The sequence below is a fragment of the Nannospalax galili genome, unplaced genomic scaffold, assembly GCF_000622305.1.
Source record: "Nannospalax galili isolate Female #2095 unplaced genomic scaffold, S.galili_v1.0 scaffold1199, whole genome shotgun sequence".
NCBI classification, from domain to species: domain Eukaryota; kingdom Metazoa; phylum Chordata; class Mammalia; order Rodentia; family Spalacidae; genus Nannospalax; species Nannospalax galili.
The window spans coordinates 527,987-553,989 of record NW_008342713.1 but is presented as its reverse complement, the minus strand read 5'-3'; the positions used below and the strand labels follow the sequence as shown (position 1 = coordinate 553,989).

Sequence of the window (26,003 nt, the reverse complement as noted above, 5' to 3'; positions counted from 1 at the left end):
AATCAAACATAATTAATATAAGAAATAACCATGAGAGCTAACACAACGAATGAAGTTGGGATGTTATACAAATTTCCTAACTATTCATCCATGAAAAATGATCAGATTTGATGAAAATGGGTCAGCTTAAAATGATCTAACCTAAAAAAAAAAGCTGTCTATTTTAATTCTTGTATTTATGCTTTTACAAAACATTTATTCCATTAAGTATTCATAAATTATATAGTTTTCAATAAAAACGATTTGACTTTTAATTTTAGGAAATAAAAGCATAGGATAAATACTATTTTTATGACTTGTTAAGGCTTGGAGGCTCCTGTCATTTACTGAATATATGTTAATCCTAACAATTACTTTCATGTCTACATAATCCTTTTGGCCCTTATTCTTAAGGCTCCACCTGAAAGAATCAGAATTAAGCATTCCTCCACATTTTGCCACTTCTAGTTGAAAGCATATTTATGCTTCTTCATAGAACATATAAACACTGTTTAAGTTACTGACACATAGAATTACATTCTTATGCCCAGTCCCATTTACCTTGAATTCCGACAACCATTCTTCCACAACACCACGATCTGATCCCAGCATCTTTCTTTACCTTCTATTCTTCTTTTATCTCTAAAATATAATTGTAAAAAATGAACCTGAAGACTGCATTACTTACGGAAACTACCAAAGGTATATGGTATATCTTTCACTAAAGGAGAAAGTCATCTAGTCTGTATTTTAGAGAAAGGCTTACCCTCAGTTTGGAGTGCAATTAAAACAAAGCTTTTTCAGAAATAAATTCCATTAAGATTTTAAAAAAATTTATTTTATGTGTATGAGTGTTCTGTGTGCATGTATGCAGGCACACAACCTGTGTGCAATACCCTTGAAGGTCAGAAGAGGGTGTCGGATCTGCTGGAACTGGGGTCACTGACAGCATTAGCCACTATGTGGGTGCTGGGAACCAAACCCCTGTCCTTTGCAAGAGCAGCTAGTGTTCTGAACCTCTGAGCCATCTCTCTAACTCCTAATGAATTTCACAATTCTATTTTTAATGACATATCTGAAACCTGTTTGTCTTCCTGCCTTCATACCTTTCCCACTTCAAAGTACAAAGTGTCCCGAAGCTGGGTATGGTGATGCAAGCCTATGACCTCAGCAGTGGGAGGGGAAGAAGGGGGAGAACTGAGGCAGGAATATTGTAAATTTGAGGCCAACTTAACTGAGTTGTCTCTTCAGCCCCTTGCATTAGATATAAATGAAATATGGCTGGCCTTAGGTTTTTAGTTATTGAAGCTTAGCAATCAGTACCCAAAGTTCACTACACTACTCTAATTGATTGCAATTTTGAAATGTCTCATAATGAACAATAGAAAGTATTGATGAACTAAAGCTATAGATATAATTAATCCTGATACAAAGTACAAAACAAGACTCTTACATTTCATTATCATTTACTTATTTAGTTCTGTGGGTAGGGTTAGGTGGAATGCACATTCACAGAGTGCTTTGAAAACTGAGTAAAACTATGAATTCCTACTTCAAAAGGTTTTGATTCTCAGCACCACATAAACTAGTGACCCATGCCTATAATCTCAGCACCAGGACGTTATAGGTAGGAGGAACAGGTATTCACGGTCATCCTAGGTCCAGTAAGTTTGAGGCTTGCTTGGGCTACATGAGGCCCTATTTCAAAAACCAAACAAAACCCACTAAAAATGACAACAATAACAACAATAAAGTAAAAAATAAATACTTAGCAGGCTAAGGTAGGAGGATCACCACAAATTTGAGGCGAGCCTGGTTACAAAGTGACTTCCCCTCTCCCCATCCAACCTTAGGGGAATTAAATTTATAAATCAACTCCAAATAATATCTTGTGAGTTATTTGTTTGGTTGGTTGATTTTCAAAGAGAAGGTCTCACTATATGTTTGTCAGCTGACCTGGAACTCCCTACATAGACTATCCCAAGCTGGCTTCCATCTCACAGAGATCTGCCTGCCTCTGCCTCCCAAGTGCTGGGATTAAAGACATGCACCACCATGCCCAGTAAGTAACAAAATTTTAAAGCACAATTACTAAACAATTAAAAAATTAAACTCAATAGTCAAAAGTTAACATCTGATAATTCCAGGTAAAACTGAATAATAAATTAATGCTACTCACTAAAGATTATCAAAAATTCTTAATACATTTAACCATATGGGAAATTTATTCTTCTCTTTTAAAGAGTTAAGGACATAATTTTACCTGTTTTAAGATAGGTTTTCTAAAGGAGGAGGTGGCACAGGAATGCTGCAGAATTCAAGTATGGAATTCATTTGTTGAGAGTTAAATATTTTCCAACTCTATAAAAAATAAAAAATTCAAACATTATTTTTAAGAACATCACACAAAAAGAATGTTTAAATGACATGACACACATAAAATAGTTCATCTTCTATTTCTTTTGTGTCTACAGTATGTATTTATGTGTGTGCATGCACTGGTCCATGCAGTGTGGAGGACACACAGTATCCTCCTCTGCTGTTCTCTGCCTTTTTCCTGTGAGACAGTACTGACTATGAAGCTCCCATTTTTTTGCATCCAGCAAGCCCCAATGATCCTCCTGTCTCCATATCATCCCCACCTCAGCACTGGGGTTTACAAGTGCAGAAAGCCACACCTGGCTTTTTACATGGGTGTTAGGGATCTAAACTCAGTCCTTGATGCTTGCACAGCATGCACATTTAGTCACTGTAGCTGGTTTAATTTAAAACATTCTATAATAACTAACATAGTTGTATACCTTTATCATAGCCAAGAAAAAAATTATTTCAGAAACACAAAATCTTTATTTTAGTTTCAAAATATCCCATTAATTATCTTTAAGATGTTGGGTAGGCTACTTAAAATTACCTGGAAATGCACTTTAATAATCAATAAAATTAAGTTCTTTCCAGAAAAAAACTCTGAGTCTAATTTTGAAATATAGTGATGCTTTATAAACAGTAAATTCCCAACAGACAAAGACTATTACAGAGTTCCAAAACTGGTCTCACACAGACATTGTCTGTGAATTGCCCAAGCCTAAGTGGCACATCTACAATGCAACCTCTACACCTAAGGCTCATGGATAACAGAACAAGACGTAAAAAGGACACTAATGCATCTTTCAGTTCTCATCAATGAGGCTTCCTCATGCAACAGAGGGCCACAAACACAAAGGTCACAAATGGCCAGAGCATGGAGAGTAGAGTCTGCAGAATGTGGGTCCTTGGACAAGACTCCTATATTAAAATCCATCCACCCGAGACTCAGGGACCACTGCAGAAGAGGGGGTAGAAAGATTCTAAGAGCCAGGGAGGAGGTGCATGACTATATGGAAGTAAGAGTCCTACAGACTTCTGGGACTTTGCTCATATGAACCTACAGCAATGGTGTCAGCATACACAACACCTATGCAAACCTGAGCAGACAGAGCCCCAGAACAGAACTCTGGTAATGGGCAACAGGTCCCAATCTTAGCCAAAGAATTATTGAGCAGCTGATTACTGCTGGGTGAAGAATTGCTAGAGGGACTCTATATAGGCAGCCTAGTCTCCAGCAGATGAACTTGCACTGATGGATGTTTGGGGACATTAACATGGCATGATAGGCCTTAACACAAACGACAGAATGTTTGAGTTCAAGTGGGGTGGGGAGCTATGGGAGGGTGTCAGTGGGGAATGGTGTATAAAGATGATTAAGATGGTCTGTATGAAATACACAAAAATTCACTAAAAATTTATTGGGGCTCAGTGATTAAAAGCACTGGTTGCTCTTGCAGAGGATCAAGGTTCGCCTTCCAGCACCCACATGGCAGCTAACAACCATCCAAAACTCCAGTTCCAGAGGAATCCAATGCCCTCTTCTGACCTCTGCAAGTACTGCACAACATAAATGCACTTATACAAATGCAGACAACAGTCATACACATAAAATAAAAAGTAACATAAAAATTTACTAAAAAATTAGTAAATTCCCAGTGGAATACAGATCTAAATGTGGAAAAAACAACTATAGCAAAACAAATGTGTAAATAACCAAACCTAACTCTTCATCCCCTTCCCTTCTTTTCTGTTTTTTTTTTTTTTGAGACAGGGTCTTACTAAGTAGCCAACCTGGCCTTAAACTTCTCCTCTTCCTACCTCCACCTCCTGAGCGCTGAGATTATAGATATGCACAATCACAAGAAGCACTGACCACAATGGAAACTGTCATTGAAAAACAGATTGGGGTTGGGAATATGGCTCAGTGGGTAAAGTGCTTGCCATATAAGCATGAAGACCTGAGTTTGTATCCCCAAATCCACATGAAGCATGTATATCTGTAACCCCAGCAGTGGGTGGGGATGGACACAGGCAGATCTCTAGGGCTTTCAGGACATCCAGTCTAGCTGAATTTGTGCACTCCAAAATAAATGAGAGATATCATTGAAAAAAAAAAAAGTAGAACTGGTGCAACAGTGCCATGAAAGTTATGGGGGTAACAAACTGCTTTTGGATTGGATTTGAGGCCTGCTCCACATGGAGGAATTCAGAGCTATTACTAGAAATTTAGTCAAAACCCCATGGCTTGGGAGGTTACAGACCCTAGTGTAGGAATCTAGTACTGCTATTTTTGCTAAACAATAGTTTTGCCAACAATGTTGGCAACTGCCTTCTAAATATTTATGCTTATACCTACGTATTAGTGCTCTCCTCAACCTTGGCCAGAGAAGCTTCTTTCTTCAGTGGTCAGCAGTCAGTGCAGAAATTCACACCTGGTAAAGGTCTGAGAATAAGTGTCTGTTGAGTTCTCAGCCCTAAATGGAACATCCATATCAATTTATTAGGCTATTTAACTATCTTGATTTTCTAGAAGTCACAAGTCATATACCTATACCTTAAATTGTAAGGCATAGGGATATAAGAAACATTAAATATTAGCTTTTTCTTTCAAATCCTGTAAGTTTTCGTTTATGACAAAGAATTCTAATCTAACACAAAAAAGGCCTTAATGTATTCTGGAACTTGATGGCTTAGGGTAGCAGAGCCTTTACCCCTCTTTTGCCAACCCTTTTCACTGATTCTTTTATTAAAAATATTTTATTATTCAGCCTGGTCTACATAGTGAGTTCTAAGACAGCTGGGGCTACAGAGAGACCCTATCTCAAAAAAAATATTTTTATTTTATGTGTTCGACTGTATTGTCTGCGTGTATGTAAGTGTACCCATGTCAGGCAATGCCCATGGAGGTCAAAAGAAGGCATTGGATTTCCCCTGGAACTGGAATTACAGACAGTTCTTAGCCAACATGTGGGTGCTGAGAATCGAATCCAGGCCTTCTGCAAGAGCAGTCAGGGCTCTTAACTGCTGAGCCATCTCTCCAGCTCCCTGCATTGATTCTTTTAAACTAGCCTACTGGGAAAGACTGTGAGGTCAGACCCCAGGCAACAGGAGAAAGACTCAGTATTCTCATGTCAGGGATCAAAACCTATCAAACTCATTATGTTCTCTCTGTGATGACATAACAGCACCCTTTTGCAAAAGCAAAAGCCGCCTTGCCAAATTACTTTTGTGAATTCTTTGTGCAGTATCAGTGGGTTCCTTGGATCTCAGATTTTATTTCTAATAGGTAAAATGAAACTAATAGAGAAATCTTCATTATATGCTTTAAGAACTTAACTATTCTCTGCTTCCTGTGTGAGAGCGAAATACCACCAGCCAGCTGCTTTCTCCAGCCACCTGCTGCCATGCCATCTCTACCATAATGAACTGCAATGCCCCAGAACCATAAGTCAAAATAAGCTCTTCTATAAGTCATTTTTGGTCATGGAATTTTATCACAGCAGCAGAAAGGTAATGAATACAGAGGCTGATATGAGAAGAGTAGGATTATTGCTGTGAAGATCCTGACCATGTTGTTTATTGAAAGGATGTGGAAGACTTTGGAACTTTAGATTACAAAAGCAGCTGTAAACAGAACTTGGCAGGCTGTTCTAGTAGGAATATGGAAGACAGCAGTGCTGAGTGTAATGTGGCCACTGGAGACCCGGTTCATGAGGTCTCAGAGGGAAGCAAGGACTTTATTGGCAACTAGAGGCCATTTGTGTGATTATTTTCACAAAGAACCTGGCTGCTTTTTGCCCATGTCCTAAGAACCTACCTGAGGTCAAATTAAAAAGTGATGGACTAATTTCTTTGGTGTAGGAAATTTCAGCAACATAACACTGAGTTTGTGGTATGCCTATTATTGACAACTCTTAGGCAGGTCTATAATGAAAAAGAGGAAGTGAGTCAGAAAGAAATACAAAATGCACAGTTTGGAGAGGAAAAGAGAACTAGAAAGCTGGAAAAGTATTATAATTGATAAATTGCTAGAATAGAGCCTATAATTGATAAAGAGATTAGTGCAAAGCCTCGTGCTCTTCACTGAAATAATGGAAAGGCTGCCCCAGGGTTGGACCCCACTCAGCTAAAGCTCCAACTGTGAAAGGAAAAGGTCTAAGGAGCTTCCTACTCCTAGAAAACAACAACATATAAAAGCTGCTGCAAATGTGATACAAAGAACCAGAGTCCATCCCAAGCTGGCAGCTGAACTTCACAGTGCCATCTACATGGTACTGGTTTTGGAGGCATGAGAGATGAAAGAGTGAGGGTATTATGGATTCTTTATGCACATTTTCAGAGAGTTGCTGAAGCCAGGCAACATATAGCAAGGATGGAGTCCATACAATGAGGCTCGGAGAAGTCATTTCATGAAGCTGTGAAGATGAAGCCTATGTTACAGTTGCTAGACATCGTCTAAGAAGGGCTGCAACCCTACCTGGCCCAAAACTCACATGGTTGTCTGTTAGATATTAAAATTATTTGTAATCAACATGGTATTATATAATGACTTTAAAAAGATTTATCATAATTCTTTTATAGTTCAAGTTCTATTAGGAAACTTGTGACTATGTTCTAAGTGCAGAAAAACAATGAAAAGCACCTTTGAATAATCTTCATTATGGAGAGGTAGAATAGATGCTTAATTCAAACTCCAAAGTAAACAGTAATTTAAATTTTAATACAGTTTTATCACTTAATTGAAAAATATTGTCACATTTCATTTGCTGACTGCTTTTAAGTCTGTGATCTAAATTCAGTCAATCATATTTCTCTCACAGTGTGAGTTTTTTTTTTTTTTCTAAATAAAAGTTTATACTGGGCGTGGTGGCACACACCTTTAATTACAGTGCTTTGGAGGCAGAGGTAGGTGGATCTGTGTGAATTTAAAGCCAGCCTGGTCTACATAGAAAGTTCTAGACCAGCTGGGGCTACAGAAAGACCCTGTTTCAAAAAGACCCCTATCCCCCCCAAAAAAGGGGGGGGGAAGAAGAGTGTATTTTGGCTTACAGTTCCAGAGGGTTATAATGTCAAGGAAGGCATGGCAGCAGGTAGAAGTAGAAAGCTGGCTGGTTTTTGGCTGCACACAGGAAGCAAAGAGAGTGAACAGAAGTAGGGGTGAGCCTACAACCCTCCAAGTCTGTCCAAATGATATACTTCCTCCAGCAAGGCTATACCTTCTACAGGTTCCAAAATATTTACTATATTTATTTATTGCAGGGGAAGGGCACATGACATAGTACATATATGGCAGTGAGAGGACAACTCAAGGGAGTTGGATCTCTCCTTCCAACATGTGGGTCCTGGGGAATCAAACTCAGGTTGTCAATCTTGGTGGCAGGCACCTTTACCCACTGAGCCATCTTGCTGGCCCAGGTAAGTTGGCTTTATTTAAAAAAAAAAAGATTCAGAGGACCCGGGTTCAATTCCCAGCACCCACATGGCAGCTACAAACAGTCCTTAACTCCAGTTCCAGGGGACTCCGAAGCCCTCTACTGACCTCCGCGGTATTGCACGACATGGGTGAACTCATATACATGCAGGCAATACACTCATAAACATAAAATAAAAATAATAAAATATATTTTTTAAAGATTTTATTTTTGGTTGCATGCATGTGTGTGTGTGTGTGTGTGTATGTGTATGTGCACACGAATGTGGGTGTTCTCAGCATCAGATTGCCTAGAGGTGGAGTTACAGGTGGTTGTGAGCTGCCTGACACTCAGGTCCTCTGGAAGAGCAATTTGCACTCTTAAGCACAGAGTCATCTCATTAGCCCCATAAGTTCTTTTTTTTTTTAGTTTGAAAATTTTTTAATTTATTTATTTAATAACCATATAATTAGAAGAAGCATTTCATTACATCATCATTGACATATTCAATAACAATTTCCAGAGCTAAGATGCATCTCTTTCAAAATTGGCTGTATATTTTTAGGTTTACAGTTGAATTAATACAGTTATACAATATTGTACTCAGTATAAACCCTATAAGACATAAAATTAAATGAGGTTTTAAACTTGAAAAAAGCTCTCCATTTCATTATTAAAATACACAGTTTCATAAAGAAAAATTCACTTTTAATACAATTGACACTAAGATGTACATGCGTTTCTAATCTCTATATATCTGATTATTACTAGTCACAGTCAGTTACTTTCTGAGCTCCTTGGCATCTGAGCATGGATATAAAGTCATCAGGTAGATTTCAATGGTAATGAACAAGTTGTTTTTTAAGAGAGGAATTATTTGGTTGGGGGGGGGCTTTGTCCAGTGGTAGAGTATTTTTCTAGCATGTCTGATGTATTAGGTTCAATCCCCAGCATTAGGGGAAAAAATGAAAACAGGTAAAGATTAAAAAACCATTCGTGAACCTACTATAAAGGCAATTAAAAACTACTTATTATTTGATAATTTTCAAAACATCTAATTACCATGACATTCTGAGAGACACTGAATGCCAGGAACTAGTAAACAGTACTTAGTTCAAAATTAAGCTCAATTGATCCATCATTATAAATAAGCTCAACATCCCTTCTCTCCATGTTGATGCAAGGGGAAAGGTTAGTCTCCTACAGAAAAGAGTAATGAAAATAATGACTAACAAAAATCATGACTATTCAAATTAGGCCTTAAATGTCAATGCTTTTCAATTATGTAATTTTAGTGGTGCCAATTGTCTTTTCCCCCCTTGGCTACATTCCTGCTTCAGCCACACTTTCTGGCTCTCTTCAGGATGTGAATCTCATTCTTGTTTTGTGTTGCCACTTCTACTGCCAGCTGTTCAACATTGTTTTGCTAGTTCATTCAAGTCTTTGCTCCTCAAACAGTACTAGGAAAAAAGGTTTCCTCATAGATACCACTACCTGTTCTCAGCCACTTTTGGTTCCAAAATTGTATTTGGTGTTTTCAATGACATTTACCATTACTTGTTTACTACCAAGCAGGCTGGGGCTGTAGCACTTGCCTAGCACACATGTACAAGACTCTGTTCAATCTCCAGCACTGCAAAAAACAAACAAACCTGTTCACTGCCTATTTTGCCCTGGAATATAGACACAAGCAACTAAAATATAAACACAAGCTACATGTGGAAGGTGCATCATTTATTCACCACTATATTCACAATGTCTGTACAGAGTAAGCATTTATCTCATAGGAAGGAAGGAAGGAAGGAAGGAAGGAAGGAAGGAAGGAAGGAAGGAAGGAAAGAAGGAAGGAGGGAAGGAAGGAAGGAGGGAGGGAAGGAGGGAAGGAGGGAAGGAAGGAAGGAAGGAAGGAAGGAAGGAAGGAAGGAAGGAAGATTGGTTGGTTATTTAAGTAGCATTGAGGCAAGAAAATAGGGCAGAGTGAGATCCAGAAAAACCTTACAAAGGCTGTGAAGTCAGTACATGAAAGAAATCAGTTGGGAGAGAGAGGAAGACTAGAAACCTCCCTAAGACTGTCGTGTAGTAGATAAAAAATGAGAAAAAATGCAAATACAAGAAAAAGCTGGCACTAGGAAAATGGACATAACAGCCACAAGCCTTCTTGCCAATGAGCTTCTTCTATCCTTCTAGCTCTAGCTCGCTTTTCCTTTTTGGAAGTGTATTATGCCTTAAGACTGTCTTCTATTTCTACCTGCATGTCCCTGTCCAATTCCTTGTTCTGGGACATAAGAACCTGGAAATCCCCAGTGGGTACCCACCAGACTCTGACAATAAATGTATCACAGCTGATGTCACTGAAAATGGCAGTGTAATGACTTTAGAAAACTCATTCTCCATAAAAACAATTAGATATTAGAAACAGTGCCAGTCTAACCCAGGCATGATGGCGCATGCTTTGAATCCCAGAACTCCAGAGGTGGAAGCAGAGAGACAGGCATGGAGCTCTGTGAGTTCAAGGCCAGTCTGGTCTACAGAGTGAGTTCCAGGCCAGCTGGGGTTACAGGGAGACCCTGTCTCAGAAAGATTTAAAAAAAAAAAAAAAAGAAAAAAGAAAAGAAAAGAACACTCTCAGTCTGTTTTTCAAGAGCTTTGGAAATTAACGAAAAGCATAATTAAAGCAAACTGGGAAGTATACATTCAAGAATATCTGTGGCGATGGTTCAGTGAATAAAGAGGAAAAGCACTTGCCATGCAAACCTGAGGACAGGAGTTTGGGGTTCAGATTTGCAGAGCAGGCACAATAGTGTTTATAATCCCAGCGCTCCTATAAGGAGATGGGAGGCAGAGACAGAAGAATCCCAGGAAGCTCAAGGGCCAGCTAGCCTGGAATAGAAACTGAACAGCTCAAACAAGATGAAAGGTGAGGCCTAACATCACACACACAAACATGCACCTACACAGCATATACATCACACACACACACATCATACACATCACACACAGACGGGTGGAGGAAAGACTGAATCTTAGTAAGAACAGAGTTTTGTGGAATGTATTGTGCCCTATTCTCACTCCACTTCCCCAGCTCCACAACAGCTTTGAAAACCAACAGCCACAATCACAGTGAAAGCTACAGGAGGCAGTCACTGATAGGTACAAAATGGGGTTAAAGTGCCTTTGGAGCTTCATTTCCAGGGAAATGCAATCATCTGACCTGTCTGGAAATCCCCCGGAAGATTCCGCCTACAAAGCTTTCTTTAACACTGACTTGAGGTTTAGGAATGGCTCTTGGCACTGGCATTTGTTGCAAACAGGGACAGTTTTTCTGTTTGTTTAACATCACAGTTACCTAAGTCAGTGGCAAACAAATGGACCAACCACTGGGCCAATGAAAAAAGGTTAAAAAGAGAAGTTGAAGGGTTGGAGAGATTGCTTAGCAATTAAGAGCACTGGTTGCTCTTACAGAGGGCCCAAGTTCAGTTCCCAGCATCCACAGGGCAGCTAACAAGTGTAACTTCAGTTCCAGGAGATCCAATGCCCTCTTCTGGTCTCTGCAGGCATTACATGCACAGGTGCACTTGTGCTTCAGGCAAACACCATAAAATTAAATTAAATTAAATTAAATTAAATTAAATTAAATAGCCCACGGGTTTTAAGAAGAGAGGAGAGGACCTTCCAGATTGCCTTATCCATCCATACAGGAAGGTATGCCCTTGAGTGCAGAGTCCAGCCTGGTCTACATAGTGAGTTCCAGGCCAGGTAGGGTTACAGGGAGACAACCCCCCCACCACCACACAAAAAAGCTACTGAAGAGAGGAAGGAAGGAAGGAAGGAAGGAAGGAAGGAAGGAAGGAAGGAAGGAAGGAAGGAGGGAAGGAGGGAAGGAGGGAAGGAGGGAAAGGAGGGAAGGAGGGAAAGGAGGGAAGGAGGGAAGGAGGGAAGGATGGAAGAAAAAAGTTGTAATCCCAGCATGCAGGAGCATCAGGAGTTCAAGGTCACCTTCAGCTACAAGAGAACCTGCCTCCTCTTCAGGGAGGAGAGAGAAGGGAAAAGATGGAGAATGAGATGTTCACACAAATTCCCAGGTTCCGAGGAATCAAGAATGTAGTATCCAACTCAAATAACCTACATAAACACAGTGGGTATGTAGCATGTTTAGGTAATATAGACCCAGAAGTATAAAAACAAATTGTAAGAAAATAACACTACATTTTAGAATAAACCTTGAAAATGATTAGCAAAAGTTTGAGGAAGCTGGTATTCAAAGAACTGAATTGAGAAAGTCAATGTCTAGGTTTGATGATATTTTAACCTCTAAAAGAATTCCTTTCCTTACATAGTTAACTGACACAATTCAAAACAAGCTTTCCTCAAGACCCTGACCCTAATTCTTCTATGCATCATATATATGCAATCTGAAAAAAGAAAAAGCAGAAAACATTAGAAGGGACAAATTACAGTGGTGCAGACTTATAATCCCAGCACTTAGGAGGCAGAGGGAGAAAGATACCAAGTCTGAAGTCAGTCTTGGCTAAATCATGAGATTGTTTAAAAAAAATTGAGATGAAAAAGAAAAAGGCATTCAAGTGCCAATACATTTCTTTCTTATCATGACCATTATTAATTCTTTTTTTTTCTTTTTTTGAGACAGGTCTTCTTATGTAGCTCTGGCTGACCAGGAACTCAATATGTAGACCAGGCTGGCCTTGAATTCATATCCACCTGACTCTGCCTCCTGATTGCTAGAATTAAATTTGTGTGCCACCTTGCACAGCCAATATTAATTTTTAAACAGTATCAGAAGTTTTGATGTATGTTTTCTAATTTTAAATATAATTAAGTGCATATAAGGTAGCTTAAAAATCTTTAAAAAACTTCTAAAGTAGTAGTTTCCATATGACCTTTTCAAAGGGTCTTTAGTGTTAGTTATTCCTATGTCAATCCTTTAAAATATTTTATTTATTATTTTATGTGTATGAGTGTATTATTTGCATGCATGCAAGTGCACCCATGTAATGTAGTGCCTGTGGAAGTCAGAAAGTGGAGTCGGATTCCCTGGAACTGGAGTCATGGATGGTTGTTAGCCCCCATGTGGGTGCTGGGAATCAAACCCAGATCCTCTGCAAGAGCAACCAGTGCCCTTAATTGCTGGGCCATCTCTTCAGTAGCCCCCATGTCTATTTTTTAAAAGTATTGTTGCTGCTGTTTTTTTAAAAAATGTAGTTCTTTCCTATTCTAAGGTTATAAATATACTCAACCTACATCTTTGTCTTAAAGATTTTACTACTATGGGGCTTATTTTTATTAGCTAATACTTTATAGTATTTGCTATACTGGCACTATTTTAAACATTTTATATAATTCAAGTATTTACAGAAATCCTATTTTAACAGGTATTATGGTATTTTTAAATAAAGATTGTATTTATGTTTATTTTACGTGTATGAGTGTTTGCTTGCATGTATATAAGTATACCACATGTGTGCCTGGTGCCTGCAGAGGCCATTGGATCCCCTGGAACTGGATTTAAGTATGGGTGTTAGCTATCATGTGGGTCCTGGGAACCTAACCTGGGTCTTCTGGAAGAGCAGTAAGTCCTCTTAACCTGAGTCATCTATCTCCATAGGTACTGTTATTATCCCAATTTTATAATGAAGAAACAGGCACTGAGAGGGTAAATCATTTACCCAAGGTCACCTAACTAGTAAATGGTAAGGTCACAGCTCTGTCAAGTTAGACTACAAGAATTTTTTCCCCTGAGACAGGGTCTTAAGCTATCTAGCTCAGGCTAGCCTCAAGTGCTTAAATTACAGATATGCATTACCACACCCAGCAAGACTAGACAAACTTTGAACATCTCACAAACCCACAGACTATCATACATGTTCATTATGCTGAGACTATCATGCTTATTTCACCTTGTAAGCAAGGATAGAAGAACTCCATGAAAATTTAGAAGTCTTCCATCTTAATAATGTCTTTGATATACCAAAATATGCCCTTCAAATGAGGGATATTTTATTGTAGCTCAGTCAGCCACCATCACTTGAAAAAAAAGCTGTTCAGGTTAATCTTAATTGTGATTAAGTTTCTAAATTCTGGATTTAGAATCACTATGGAAACACACCTCTGCATGTATGTTGGGGGCTGTTTCTAGAAGGTTTAGCTAAAGAAAGAAGACTCACCCTGAATGTGGGAAGCATCCTATGAGTTGGGGTCCTGAACTGAATAAAAGGGGCAAATGAGCTGACCACCAGCATTCATCTCTCTCTGCTTCTTGACTGTGAATACTATGTGACCAACTGTCTTATGTTCCTGCTGCCATGACTTGCCTACAATGATGGACTCTGCCCTCAAACTGTGAGCCAAAATAAATCCTTCCTTCTTTAATTTGTTTTTGCCAGGCATTCTGTTAGAACAATAACACAGATGTTATCTAATGGGCCTCCTTAAATTCTAGAAATGGTATTAATCACATTAGCATATTGCTCTGTCCCATTTCCTGAATGACCATAAGGCTGCCAGTTTAAAAAAGCTCCTAAGGCAAGAAGAGGCAACAGGTCAAAGTGGCAGTTTAACATATGCTATCATTTGGTCTTAGATCCAGCAAACTTAATGGAGTTCAAAGCGTCTATAAGGTAGCTGGATAAAGCTAACAGTAGGTCCTTACAGAAGAAGCAACATGGCAAAAAACTCCACATAAAGCAAGGCTTTTCACCCTTGATACTACTGACATTTCCATCACCCCTGACACTGAGATGTCCTATGCATGGAAGGATGTTTAAAGGAGGCCTCCCTGGTATCTATCAACAAAATGCCAGTCCCACTTCCTCTGAATTTGACTGAATATTTCCAAACACTGTTAAATATCTCCTGGGGAGCAAAACTGCCCCTTGTTGAGAACCACTGCTTTAGAAGAGGAAGAACTAGCCTCCTTCTGCAAATGATGATTCTCCTTTTGAGAAACAGCTCCTTGCCTGGCTTTTGAACCCAAGGAGAAACTGATCATAGGCCTTCAAAGTGACCATGTGACCTAACATTTCTTCAAAAACAGAAAGCTCTTATCCACCACACCATAAGGCTGATATGCTAGCAGCATTCCATCATTAAGTGGAAGAGACAGCATTTCAGACATTAGTACTTTACTCTTCTTCCAAGTACAAAGAGACCTGCATTTCTCTACCCTCTAGTTAGCAGTTGGCTCTATGACTTGTTTCTCTTTTTTTGTCCCGCCCAGTCCCACCCCCTTACCCTTATGACTTGTTTTAAGCAAACAGTAAAAATGATTTTTGTATAGGCATGTCATTGCCAGAATATAATAGCCAGCCTATTATCTCCTTATGCAATGCTGTGGAGAACAGCTGCCAGGAATCACTGAGGTCCACAGCAGATTTTACAAGGGAATAAATAAGTCTTTTCTGAGAGAGAGAGAGAGAGAGAGAGAGAGAGAGAGAGAGAGAGAGACCATTATTTGAAGATTGGTTGAAACGACTACAACCACCACATAACCAGCTAACTCTGATTACAATTATATAATGAGATTATAGCAAGCCACAAAAGCACAAGTAAGAGCAAAGAACAAATGGCTCAAATCCTCATGGTACTTAACTTCTGTTAAATGTCAAGCCCCCCCCCCTTATTCTAGGGCCTTGCAGAATTCGCTATGGTCAAACTAAAGGAGAAGTTTGGTTTATACATGGGCTAGCATTACCCCAACAAAGAAGTCCACCAGGACAGGAGAAAAGGAAAATATTCCCAGTAGGAAAGCTTTAACAATCGTTCACTGAGCCTAAAAAGAGAGATGACCAGAAATATGGATCTGTTTGGCTAAATGGTCTCTAATTAGTATTGCTCAGTAGGCTTATGAATAATTCTGTCAGCAGGAATGGAACTATCAATTGAATACAGATTTCAATCCTCAGCATCATTGCTTTTTAAAGACAGGGTCTTGCTAGGTAGCCCATGCTGTACTGAACTTATGATCCTCCTGTCTAAGCCTCTTGAGTACTGGATGACAAGAATGTACCCCTACATCCAGCACTCTCACCAATGTTGATCAACAATTTCATGATAAACCAGGATGTCACACTTCACCAAGCATTTTCTAAAACAACTGTCTGCTAACCTAACTATCTTAGTCTTCTTTCAACACTCAGATCAAAAGTTACCTCCTCTTACTAAAGCTTTTTCATGGTATATAACCCTCTATCAATACAAAACCTTTCCCTCCCTCCCCAACAACTGTCAAACTAGGGCACAAGACTATGAATAGAATTCATAAAACTCCAATAAGAACAAAATTATACTATTCTTTTTTATCAATCTATAACTAAAACTTGTATTTTCATTCGATTATGAATGTATATATGTGTACACATACACACACACACACACACACACACACACACACACACACAAAAGAACATAAAGGCTCCTGTTACTTGGACCAATAGAAATTATAGGTATTTTCATTATCAAATGAAGAATTTATTAATAACTTATTACTAAAATAGAGACATTAAAATATTATTCATATTCATCACAAATGGTCTGTATTTCTACCTCACCCTGGATAAAAAATATTTCCAATTTCATCCACCAAGATATTTAGTTAAACAGTGTTTTAGGTGTGTCTGAGGTTATTTTTGGATAACAGTGAACAATCTATAGACTAAGCAAAACAAAATTTCCCTTCCTTGGGGTTGGTGGGCTTCACACCATCAGTTTGGCCCAATTAGAAGAAAAATGAACCTCCCCCTGCCTGACTGCCTTCCATCTAGGACATGAGCATTCTGTTGTCTTCAGGGCCAAACTAAAATATCCCTTCTTGGGTCTCAAGCCAGTCAGCTTTGGAGTAGAATAACTACATCATCTCTGGCTCTGAGGCATTTGGGTGCTGACAGGAACACATCATTAACTCGCGTCTCTAGCTTGCAAGTTCATCTCGGGAGTTCTTGGGATCAGTCAGCCTCCTAGTCTTGTGAGCCAATTCCTAATAGATTTCATAGTAAACCACATATTAACACCTTTATTGGTGGCTGTTCTTTTGAAGAACCCTGATGAGCAGGTGTAAAGCTGGAGTATATGTGCTGAAACCATCTCTTGAGCCTCTTAGAACAGGGATTGCTTAGTCCTTACACTGGGTATTCCCTTCTTCAGAATAGAGACATCTAGACAAGATTAGTGGCTATGAAGACATTGAATCAGAGAACAAATGTTCATGGAATACAAAATACAAGAGAGTGACTCTTTCAGAACCTATTGGGTTTAGGGTACAAGCTCTTTCCTCCATCTTAGAACATGAGAAAGTTAATTTCTTCAATTTAATACTGCCCCCACCCAAAGGTCACCTCCTCTCCCTTTTAAACCTATGCAAGTTGATGGAGTAGACAGAAATGTAGTGGTTTCTAGTCCCTAGAGTCCTTAAAATTCAATCCTTTTAAAAAAATTTTAAAATTATTTTTATTTTATGTGTATGCGTGTATTGCCTGCGTGTAGGTAAGTGCACCCATGTTGTGCAATGCCCGCGGAGGACAGAAGAGGCTGTCGGATCCCCTGGAACTGGAGTTACGGACAGTTGTTAGCTGCCACGTGGGTGCTGGGATTTGAACCCGAGTCTTCCACAAGAACAACCAGTGTTATTAACTGCTGAACCATCTTTCCAGCCCCAAAACTCAATCCTTTTCTTCCCAGAAACTTGTGTGCAAGTTTATAAATCCTCTTACTAAACTATAACTTCTCTAGAGCAGACAACATATTTCTCTTGTGTTTTCATTTCTAGCTCTTAAGAGAACCTAGTACACAGCATTTAACTCACATACATTGAATGAATGGCTTAAGAGCAATAGTTGGGCAGTCCACAGCAAAGTAGAGAAGAAAAGGAGTTAAGTATAAAAAGATTGTGAGTTAACATAGAACACAGATTCCCCATCCCCGAGCCCCACTGAGCTAGCCTATACACTCAACTAAAAGCCATTTCTACACTTTAGTTGCAACTATGAATAATGAAATGACTAAGTTCCAGTCAGTGAAATGCAAGAAGTACTGCATAGGGATATTCTTTCTTTATGCCCAACTGCACAAGGTTTCTAAAGAGGTATCTCAACCAAAAAATTGTGTTTATTTATTTTTATATTATGTGTGTGAGTGTTTTGCCTGCTTGTGTATAAGTGCAATGCCCATGGAGGTCAGAAGAGGGTAACTGTTAGAGCCACTGGAAATGGAGTTACAGATGGCTGTCAGCCACCATGTGGGTGCTATGAAGTGAACCTGGGTCCTCTGCAAGAGCAGCTAGTGTTCTTAACCACTGAGCCATCTCTGCAGCTTGTGATATAATGAGGTTTCTTAAAAGATTACAGTGTGCCCCTTTTGCCTAAATTCTACCTAGAATTGACACCCAGCAACCACCAGATGATCCTGAGACTCAAGGGCAAAGGAATAAGACAGAAGGAGCCTGGGTCTCTGATAACTTTTTAGAGTAGCTGTATTGGTCCTATACTACTTATTTCTGATTTTTAAGAAGTTTTTAAAAAATTTTTTATTTTTATTTTTATTTTATGAGTGGATTGCTTGCACGTTAGTGTTAAGTGCACAATGTCATGAAATGCCCATGGAGGTCAGAAGAGGGTGTTAGATTTCCTGGAATTGGAGTTACAGATGATTGTTAGCTGTCATGTAGGTGCTAGGAACTGAACCCAGGTCCTCTGCAAGAGCAGTTAGTGCTCTTAACTGCTCAGCCAACTCTCTAGCCCCTGATTTTTAAAAATTTAAACAAAGAAGTGAATTTTTTTTTTTTTTTGAGACAGGGTCTCCCTGTAGCCCCAGCTGGCCTGGAACTCACTATGTAGACCTGGCTGGCCTTGAACTCAGAGATCCGCCTGCCTCTGCTTCCTGAGTGCTGGGATTAAGGGCGTGGGCTACCATGCCCAGCTAAGATTTATTTTTTTAATTATGTGTATGTCTGTTTGTGGGTACAGGTGTACCTGGAGGCCACAGGCATCAAGATCCGATGGAGCTAGAGTTAAAGTGGTTGTAAGCCAATGTGATGTAGGTGCTAGGAACCGAACTCAGGTCCTCTGTAAAAGCAATATGCTCTTTTAATCACTGAATCATCTCTCAGTGCTGTTTTTTAAATTTTTGTTTGATGTCTCAACAAAACCTTTTAAAAATTCTTTTAGTGATTATGTCATTTAGGATTTTCTTTTTCTCACACTGTTGAGGATTTGACCTTTCACATTCTAGACTAATGCACTACCACCAACTACATCCTATCCTCTGGACCGCTTTTCATTCTCAAAGAAAATGAAAAATAAGCTTATCCCTCTGTGGCTTACTCCACAGACCTACATAAAAATTACATAATCCAACATTATGAAATGAAAATATACAGTTTCATTGTCTTTAATAAAAAAAACACTTATTAATCCAACAATTCCATTAGTGGGTATATATCCAAAGGAAAGGAAATCAGAATGAGACAGCCACACTCCATGTTTATTGCAGTACTGCTCACAATAGCCTAGAAATAAAATCAACTTAAGTGTCTACCAACTAATGAAAGAATAAAGAAAATGTGGCATGTACACACATAATGGAGTAACACTGAGTTATGTAAAAGGATGAAATCCTGTCATTAATGACAGCATAGATGAACCTGTAGGACATTACAGTTAAATGATAGTTGTAGAAAGACATATATTCTATGATCTCACCCATATACAGAATCTTAAAAAATTGATCTCATAGAGACAGAGAGTAAAATAGTGACTGCCAGAGACTGGGGAAAAAAGGGAAGGACAGGAAAATGTTACTCAATAGAAACGTGATATGGGAGATACTATGTTCTGTTCCACAGTGAGGCTGAATTCAAAGAAGCTATGATTCTGAATGTTCTTACCACATATTCACACACACAAAGATAATTATTTGAGGAGTTGGGAAAACATACCTTGATTTGAAGGTTACAAAATATATGCATGTAGTATGTAAGTATACATTGAAACATCATTTAGGACCCCATAAATACAAGGTGTCAATTAAAAAGATAAATAGGGCAGGCCAGATGGTCCAGCAGGTAAAGGCATTTGTGGCTAAGCCTGAAGATCTGAGTTCAATTCCCGGAACCCACATGATAATCAGAGAAAATGGACTCCCACAAGTTGTCCTCTGACTTCCACTGCACCCACACATACACAAATATAACAATTTTTTTTAAAAAAAGATAATACTTGGGCTTGGTGGCACATGCCTGTAATCCCAGTACTTGGGAGGCTGAGGCAAGAGGATCAGGAGTTCAGTTCAGTTATATAGTGAGTTCAAGGTCTGCTACATGAGACCCTATCTGAAAACAAAACTAAAATAAAATAAATAAATTATAAAATAGAAGAAAAAGCCAACAGAACCAAGTATTTCTAGGCTGATGAGATAGCTCAGATTAAAAAGTGCTTGGCATACAAGTCTGAACCTAAGTTTGATTCCCCAGAACCAACAGTAGAAGGAGAGAACTGACTCCTAAAAGTTGTCCTCTGACCTCCCACGTATGTACATGGTATGCATCAGTACACACAGACACAAGAACAAACAATAAATAAAATTTAAATTTTTTTAAAGAACCAAGGATTTCCTAGATAAATGGGGTGGTACCTGCCTTTGATCCCAGCACTTGGGAGGCAGAGGCAGGGAGATCTCTTCGGGTTCAAGGCCAGCCTGGTCTACATAGTGAGTTCCAGGCCAGTCCCATTACAGGTGGGACTCTCTTAAAAAGATCAAAAAAAAAAATCTTAAAGGAAACATTAGAGCCAGGCATGGTGCCCACCTGTAATCCCATCATTCAGGAGGCTGAAGTGGGAGGAAAACCACAAGTTCAAATCTAGCGTATGTTAGTTAGACCCTGTCTCAAAACCAAGCCAAACAAAACAAAACACAAACCAAAACCAAAACCAAACAACAATTTAAAAAGATAACATCATCAGCTGAGGCGTAGTGACACACACCTTTCATCCCAGCACTCCGAAGGCAGATCTCTGTGAGATCAAGGGCAGCCTGGTCTATATAGCGTAGGATTCTAGCTTTAGTACATTACAAAGATGATAAAAGAGAAAATACAGTCCAGGTGTGGTGGTGCCACCTATAATCTCAGCATTCTGGAAGAAGAGGCAGGAAGTGAGTTCATAGCCATCCTGAGCTACACAGTAAGGCCTGGAAAGAGAGAGGGGGGGGTGGGGAGGGAGGGAGGGAGGAAAAGAGAGAAAGAAAGCCACCACCAAAACCAAAAAGCAAAACCAAAAAACAGTGAGATGGATCTGCCACTCAAGCCTAACAACCTGAGTTCAATTCCTGGAACCTACATAGTAGGAGGAGAAAATCAACTGCCAAAAATTGTCCTCCAACCTTTGCAGGCACACATAGCACATGTGTGCCTGTATTCACACCTATACATCATGCATACACTCAAATACTAAAGGGTTTATAAAAAGAGAAATATGATAGATTTACTGTAACTTTTTGGAAGTCTACTGTTATGCTAAAACAACTGTTCTGTAATCCATGCTTTATCGCTGAATGTCAGTGTCTTTTCCTACTTTCTGTGACTACTATTTTGGCAGTTATATCTCAAACCTAGAAAGTACTACAATTCTGTGAATAATGAGTCACACCAGGTCATATTATATATTGAGTCTTGTTTTTCTGTGTGTGGTCTTTTTGAGACAGGGTCTCCCTGTAGTCCCAACTGTCCTGGAACTCGATATGGTCTTGAACTCACAGAGATCCACCTGCCTCTGCCTTCTGAGCGCTGGGATTAAAGGTGTATGCAACCATGCCAGGCATATATATAGAGTTTTTACCCCTTCCCATTTACTTATTTCATCTGTCTTCACCACAGTCAGATCTCCAAACATAAAGTCAAGAGTTCCTGAAGATGAACCACGAGTTTCTAAACTTGACCCATGTCAAGGTCAAAAGGTTTGCAATTCCAAGTTTTATACATATTATTGAATGAATATTTGTTCAATTATTAATCTACATAATTATATCAAAGCACCACCAAAAGCTTTAAAAATATTTTTGAATTTACTTTTATGTGTATGAGTGTTTTGCCTGCATGTGTGTAAGTATATCACACGCATGTAAAGTACATGAAGGCCAGAGGAGGGCATGGGATCCCCTGGAATTGGACTTACTGATAGTTGTTGGCTACCATATGGACAATGGGAACTGAACCCAGACAGGCATCTCTCCAGCCCCAACTGAAAACTATCTTTAATTAAGAAAACTTCCAATTCTTACCTCTCAATTTTAATTTAATTCTTGAACAAGGTAGTTTTCTGACACATTAGGAAAACAAGTTATGAGAAGATATATGTGCAAATTAATTAGCACAGGAATAATTTGTGAAAGAAAACAGATTTAGTTATGGATAGCAGTTAAGTGCCAAGTAAAAGCTAATCCAAACCAAAACATTCAGCACCATTTTTATTTCTGGCAACTTCAACTGCTGGCTAAAAAAGTTATCCCAGCTACAACATTAAATGGTAATAATTTATTGTGCTATAAAATACTGGTAGATTTGGCATGCCTTTCTCTCAGCTGAAACTGTTACTGGTTCATACACCCCAGTTACAGAAGTTAAACTTAATGATTCTACTGTGAAGGCCAGCTGTGAACCAAATCATCAATGGATTTTTTTTCCCCAAAATGAATCTATCTACTTCATATTCCCCCATCACTAAGATTCTAAAAGGAACTGTAGATAAAAGATATGTCTGTGTATCTTAAAAAAGAAAGAAAAACAACTACTAGACTATCATCACTACTTTCACAGAGAATTCTTAAATTAGGTTCAATTCTTGTTTTTTGTTTTTGTTGTGTGTGGTGTGTGTGGGGTATGTGTACATATGTGAATGTGTGCAAGTGAATATGCATATAGAGACCAGCATTTGCAGTTGATGCCAGCTGTCTTCCTTATTCAGTTTCCACTGTGTGTATTTTAGTAACATCTCTCACTTGAACCCAAAGATCTCAGATTTGACTCATTTAGTTAGCCAGCTTCCTCTGGAGCTTCCCTATCACTGCTTCCCAAGTGTTGGGATCACAGTCTGGCTACCAACACCCATTTGGCATTTATGTGGGTCCTGGGGGTCCAAACTCCAGGCCTACCATTTACATGGTAGGCTCTTTACCTGCTGAGCCATCTCCATAGACCTCAATCTTTCCTTTTTTTAAAGTACTATATCAATAGTAAACACAAGAAACAGAACTACAGGGCTGGAAAGATGGCTCAGAGGTTATGAGCTCTGGCTGCTCTTGTAGAGGATCCAGGTTTGATTTCCAGTACCCACATGGTGGCTAACAACTGTCTGTAACTCCAGTTCCAGGGGATTCGACACCGTCTTCTGATCTCTGCCAGCACTGCACGATACAGGTGCACTTACATACATGCAGGCAATACACTCACAAATAAAAATAAAAATAAAACATTTTTTAAGTTAAAAAAAAGCTACAAAGTGACATAAGCTCATCAGAAAGCTATTGCAGCAAATAACTGTACTAACAAGTGCTGGCCACCTTCGTAGGATTCTGTGCCAGCACCCCGCAGAATCCACTATTACATTTTAGACACTGAAAAATGTTCAGCTCCTATCTTGAGAAAAGCAGTTTACTAACTGGAGAAAATTGTAAAGGGAAGCAATTCTGGGGTTAGGAAAAAGAAACAATCAATAAAACACAATTATTCTGGAATCAAAAGAACAACTATTTTGTGCAGCTGATAGTGCAACTTCAAGACTTCTGCCCATATTTTATTTTAGTGTGTAATTGTGTAGTACTGTTTTTTTCTATGATAAAGTTCAGTCAGGCTGAAAATCATCCTAGTATGCACTAAACTATTATAGGGTGCCAAAGCTGTGTACTAACAACAATCAATCAAATCCACATTGCATATTAAGATAGCATAAGGGTCAGATTGAAAAACTTTCAGCTGGGCATGGTGGCAGACACCTTTAATCCCAGCATTCTGGAGGCAGAGGCAGGTGGATCTCTGTGAGACTGAGGCAACCCTGGTCTACATAGGGAGTTCCAAGTCAGCTGGAGCTACAGGGAGACCCTATCTCAAACAAAACAAAACAAAACAACAGCAACATTAAAAACACAAACTTTTAAGATCTATTCTGAAGTAAACAGCTGTTTCAAATTCCTTATAAGCAGTTTCAATGTTGAAATCTTTCAGAAGCAAGAACCTCTATGATTATAAATAATCATCCAGTTACTATTACATGCTAATTTGGATTACTGTTTCTTAAATTGGTAGTTTTCTACTCAATGTTCAATTTATGACATTCTACAATGACACCTACTGGCCATTTAAAATCAGCCATTAGTTTAAGACAGCTAGAGTAAGCTGGTTACATAAGAGAAACACACACATAAATACACACACATTGCACACCACCCTACCTGAAGACAAAGATTTGTTCACAGGTAAGTAAAGCACTATAGACTTTTACCCACATAAAATATAAGCTTCCTTTGTGACTAAGATAGTATTAGTCTGATAAAAAGATAAAAGACAAAGAATGAAACACAAGTATCATTTTTAAACTTTCAATTAAAGCACTGACAAATATCTCAGTGCTCTAAACATTTCAAACAAACTCTAATGATCCATTTCTTCTCACATGATATTTTGAGAGGAAAAAAAAGATTTTTACATGCACTAATATAAATGATCAATAACAGAAAAAAATCACACCTTAGAAAGTTTTGCTGACATGTAATTCAAAAATAAGTCTGGGAAAGTGAAACACTGATACTACATTTGTTCCCATCTTCTAAGTTAAAGGTAGCATTTCAGCCAACTTATGTTTTAGTAATGTATAATGTTTCTTTTAAAAATTATTTCCAGTCTTTTAAGATGGTTTTTCCAATGAGTTGTAAAATCAAGTGTATTTCCCCAACGCATGCCAACTGAAATGTTTTAACTCTACATTTCACTGTGCAAACAATGAATTTAAGATTTTCAAAAAAGGTAATTCAGTTTTTAATCTGTAAATACATTTTATCTAAGTCCAAGACATTCAAAAAACATTTTTAAACCTAAGAACTCACAACTAGCTTCTCAGACTTATAAAGCAAACCTTAAAAGTTGACCCCCACAACCACTCCATTTTTTTACACTAACTAGGCATTATTTTAGCTCTCCTCTCTCTCTCTCTCTCTCTCTCTCTCTCTCTCTCTCTCTCTCCTCCCTCCCCCCCCAACCCCCCCCCGCCCCCCCCCCCCCGTTCAACTCTCCATCTTATTTTCACAATCCTTAACATCCACATTCCTGAGGCAGGGAGGGTATCTACCAACCAATTTTCTAGTTATTTTCCAACCTGCACTTACCTCCTTCCATAGATTTTTAAGGCTCTCCACTTTCCCAAGGTTAAAAAAAAAATGCATCCATTTTAATCCGCAAAAGAAACAGACGAACTACATATCATGAATCTGACTACATTCATCTCAAGCTAACATCTTCTCTCGCAAGTCAAGTCCATATTTGGGATAAGCTCTTCGTGACTACTCTTTCCTTCATGCTGTCCTCCTACAGAGCCTGCCTGGGTTCGAAAGCACTCAAGCCAACAACAACGACGACAACAAAAAGTGTTCCGACTCATCAATAGGTTTCCAGAGCTCCTCTTTCACGAGGGTCGGTCTAGGTGTTTGGGCAAAATAACTGCCAAGGATTACATAATGTATAGCTATTAGTTCACAGAGTCTGACCACCAGAAAATAGCTTTCTTCTCCGCACTGCCTCCCTATCCCAGGACACGGCCCTCGGAAGCCCACCCCCCACCCTCACCCCCAGGGTTTCACTCAGGTGTCTGCAGTGTCTCTTGCCTCAGGCTTCGCGCAGGGAACGCCTTGAGCCTCACTAACCTGTGTCAGGCTCCCGCCTCCTTCCCGCCTCAGCCTGCAACCGAAGCCCTCCGGCCCCGGCTAGGTCCCCAAGTCGCCCCACTAGACTCAGCTCCCAGCCGCGGCTGCCGCCTACTCACGACCCTCCTGAGCTGCTACCTGGCTTGTAAGGTTCCCGAGCCGCCAACAGTTCAGATGCCGCCTCCCCACCACACCCTCATCAGCTCCCCCCTGCCGTTTCCGAGGCCAGGGAAGAAAAACCCTCTTCACCCAACACCGTGCATCCCCCAAACACAGCACGGCCGCCTACCTGTCACCCCGCTGCCTCTGGCTTCCTACCGCCACCGCCTCCCGCAG

The 26,003-nt window shown here is 39.3% G+C and overlaps 1 protein-coding gene and 1 long non-coding RNA gene across 5 annotated transcripts in view; both read right to left on the bottom strand.

Annotated features, from left to right (window-relative positions):
* Positions 1-360, bottom strand: part of Fam126b (family with sequence similarity 126 member B) — a 70,354-nt gene extending 69,994 nt beyond the window's left edge. Inside the window, exon 1 of the mRNA XM_029566264.1 lies at positions 285-360. Coding sequence (XP_029422124.1) covers positions 285-360 — 76 coding nt within the window. The remainder of the gene's footprint in view (positions 1-284) is intronic.
* A 179-nt stretch (positions 361-539) lies between these two features.
* LOC103738677 lies at positions 540-26,003 on the bottom strand. Of its 4 annotated transcripts, none has more exons than XR_003850442.1 (4): positions 25,957-26,003; positions 4,696-4,817; positions 2,243-2,340; positions 540-621 (listed from the first exon to the last, which is right to left on the bottom strand). It is a non-coding gene; the product is annotated as an uncharacterized LOC103738677 (long non-coding RNA). The 4 variants fall into 4 exon arrangements; XR_003850439.1 differs by having other exon boundaries at positions 4,700-4,817; XR_003850440.1 differs by having other exon boundaries at positions 4,700-4,786; positions 25,957-26,000.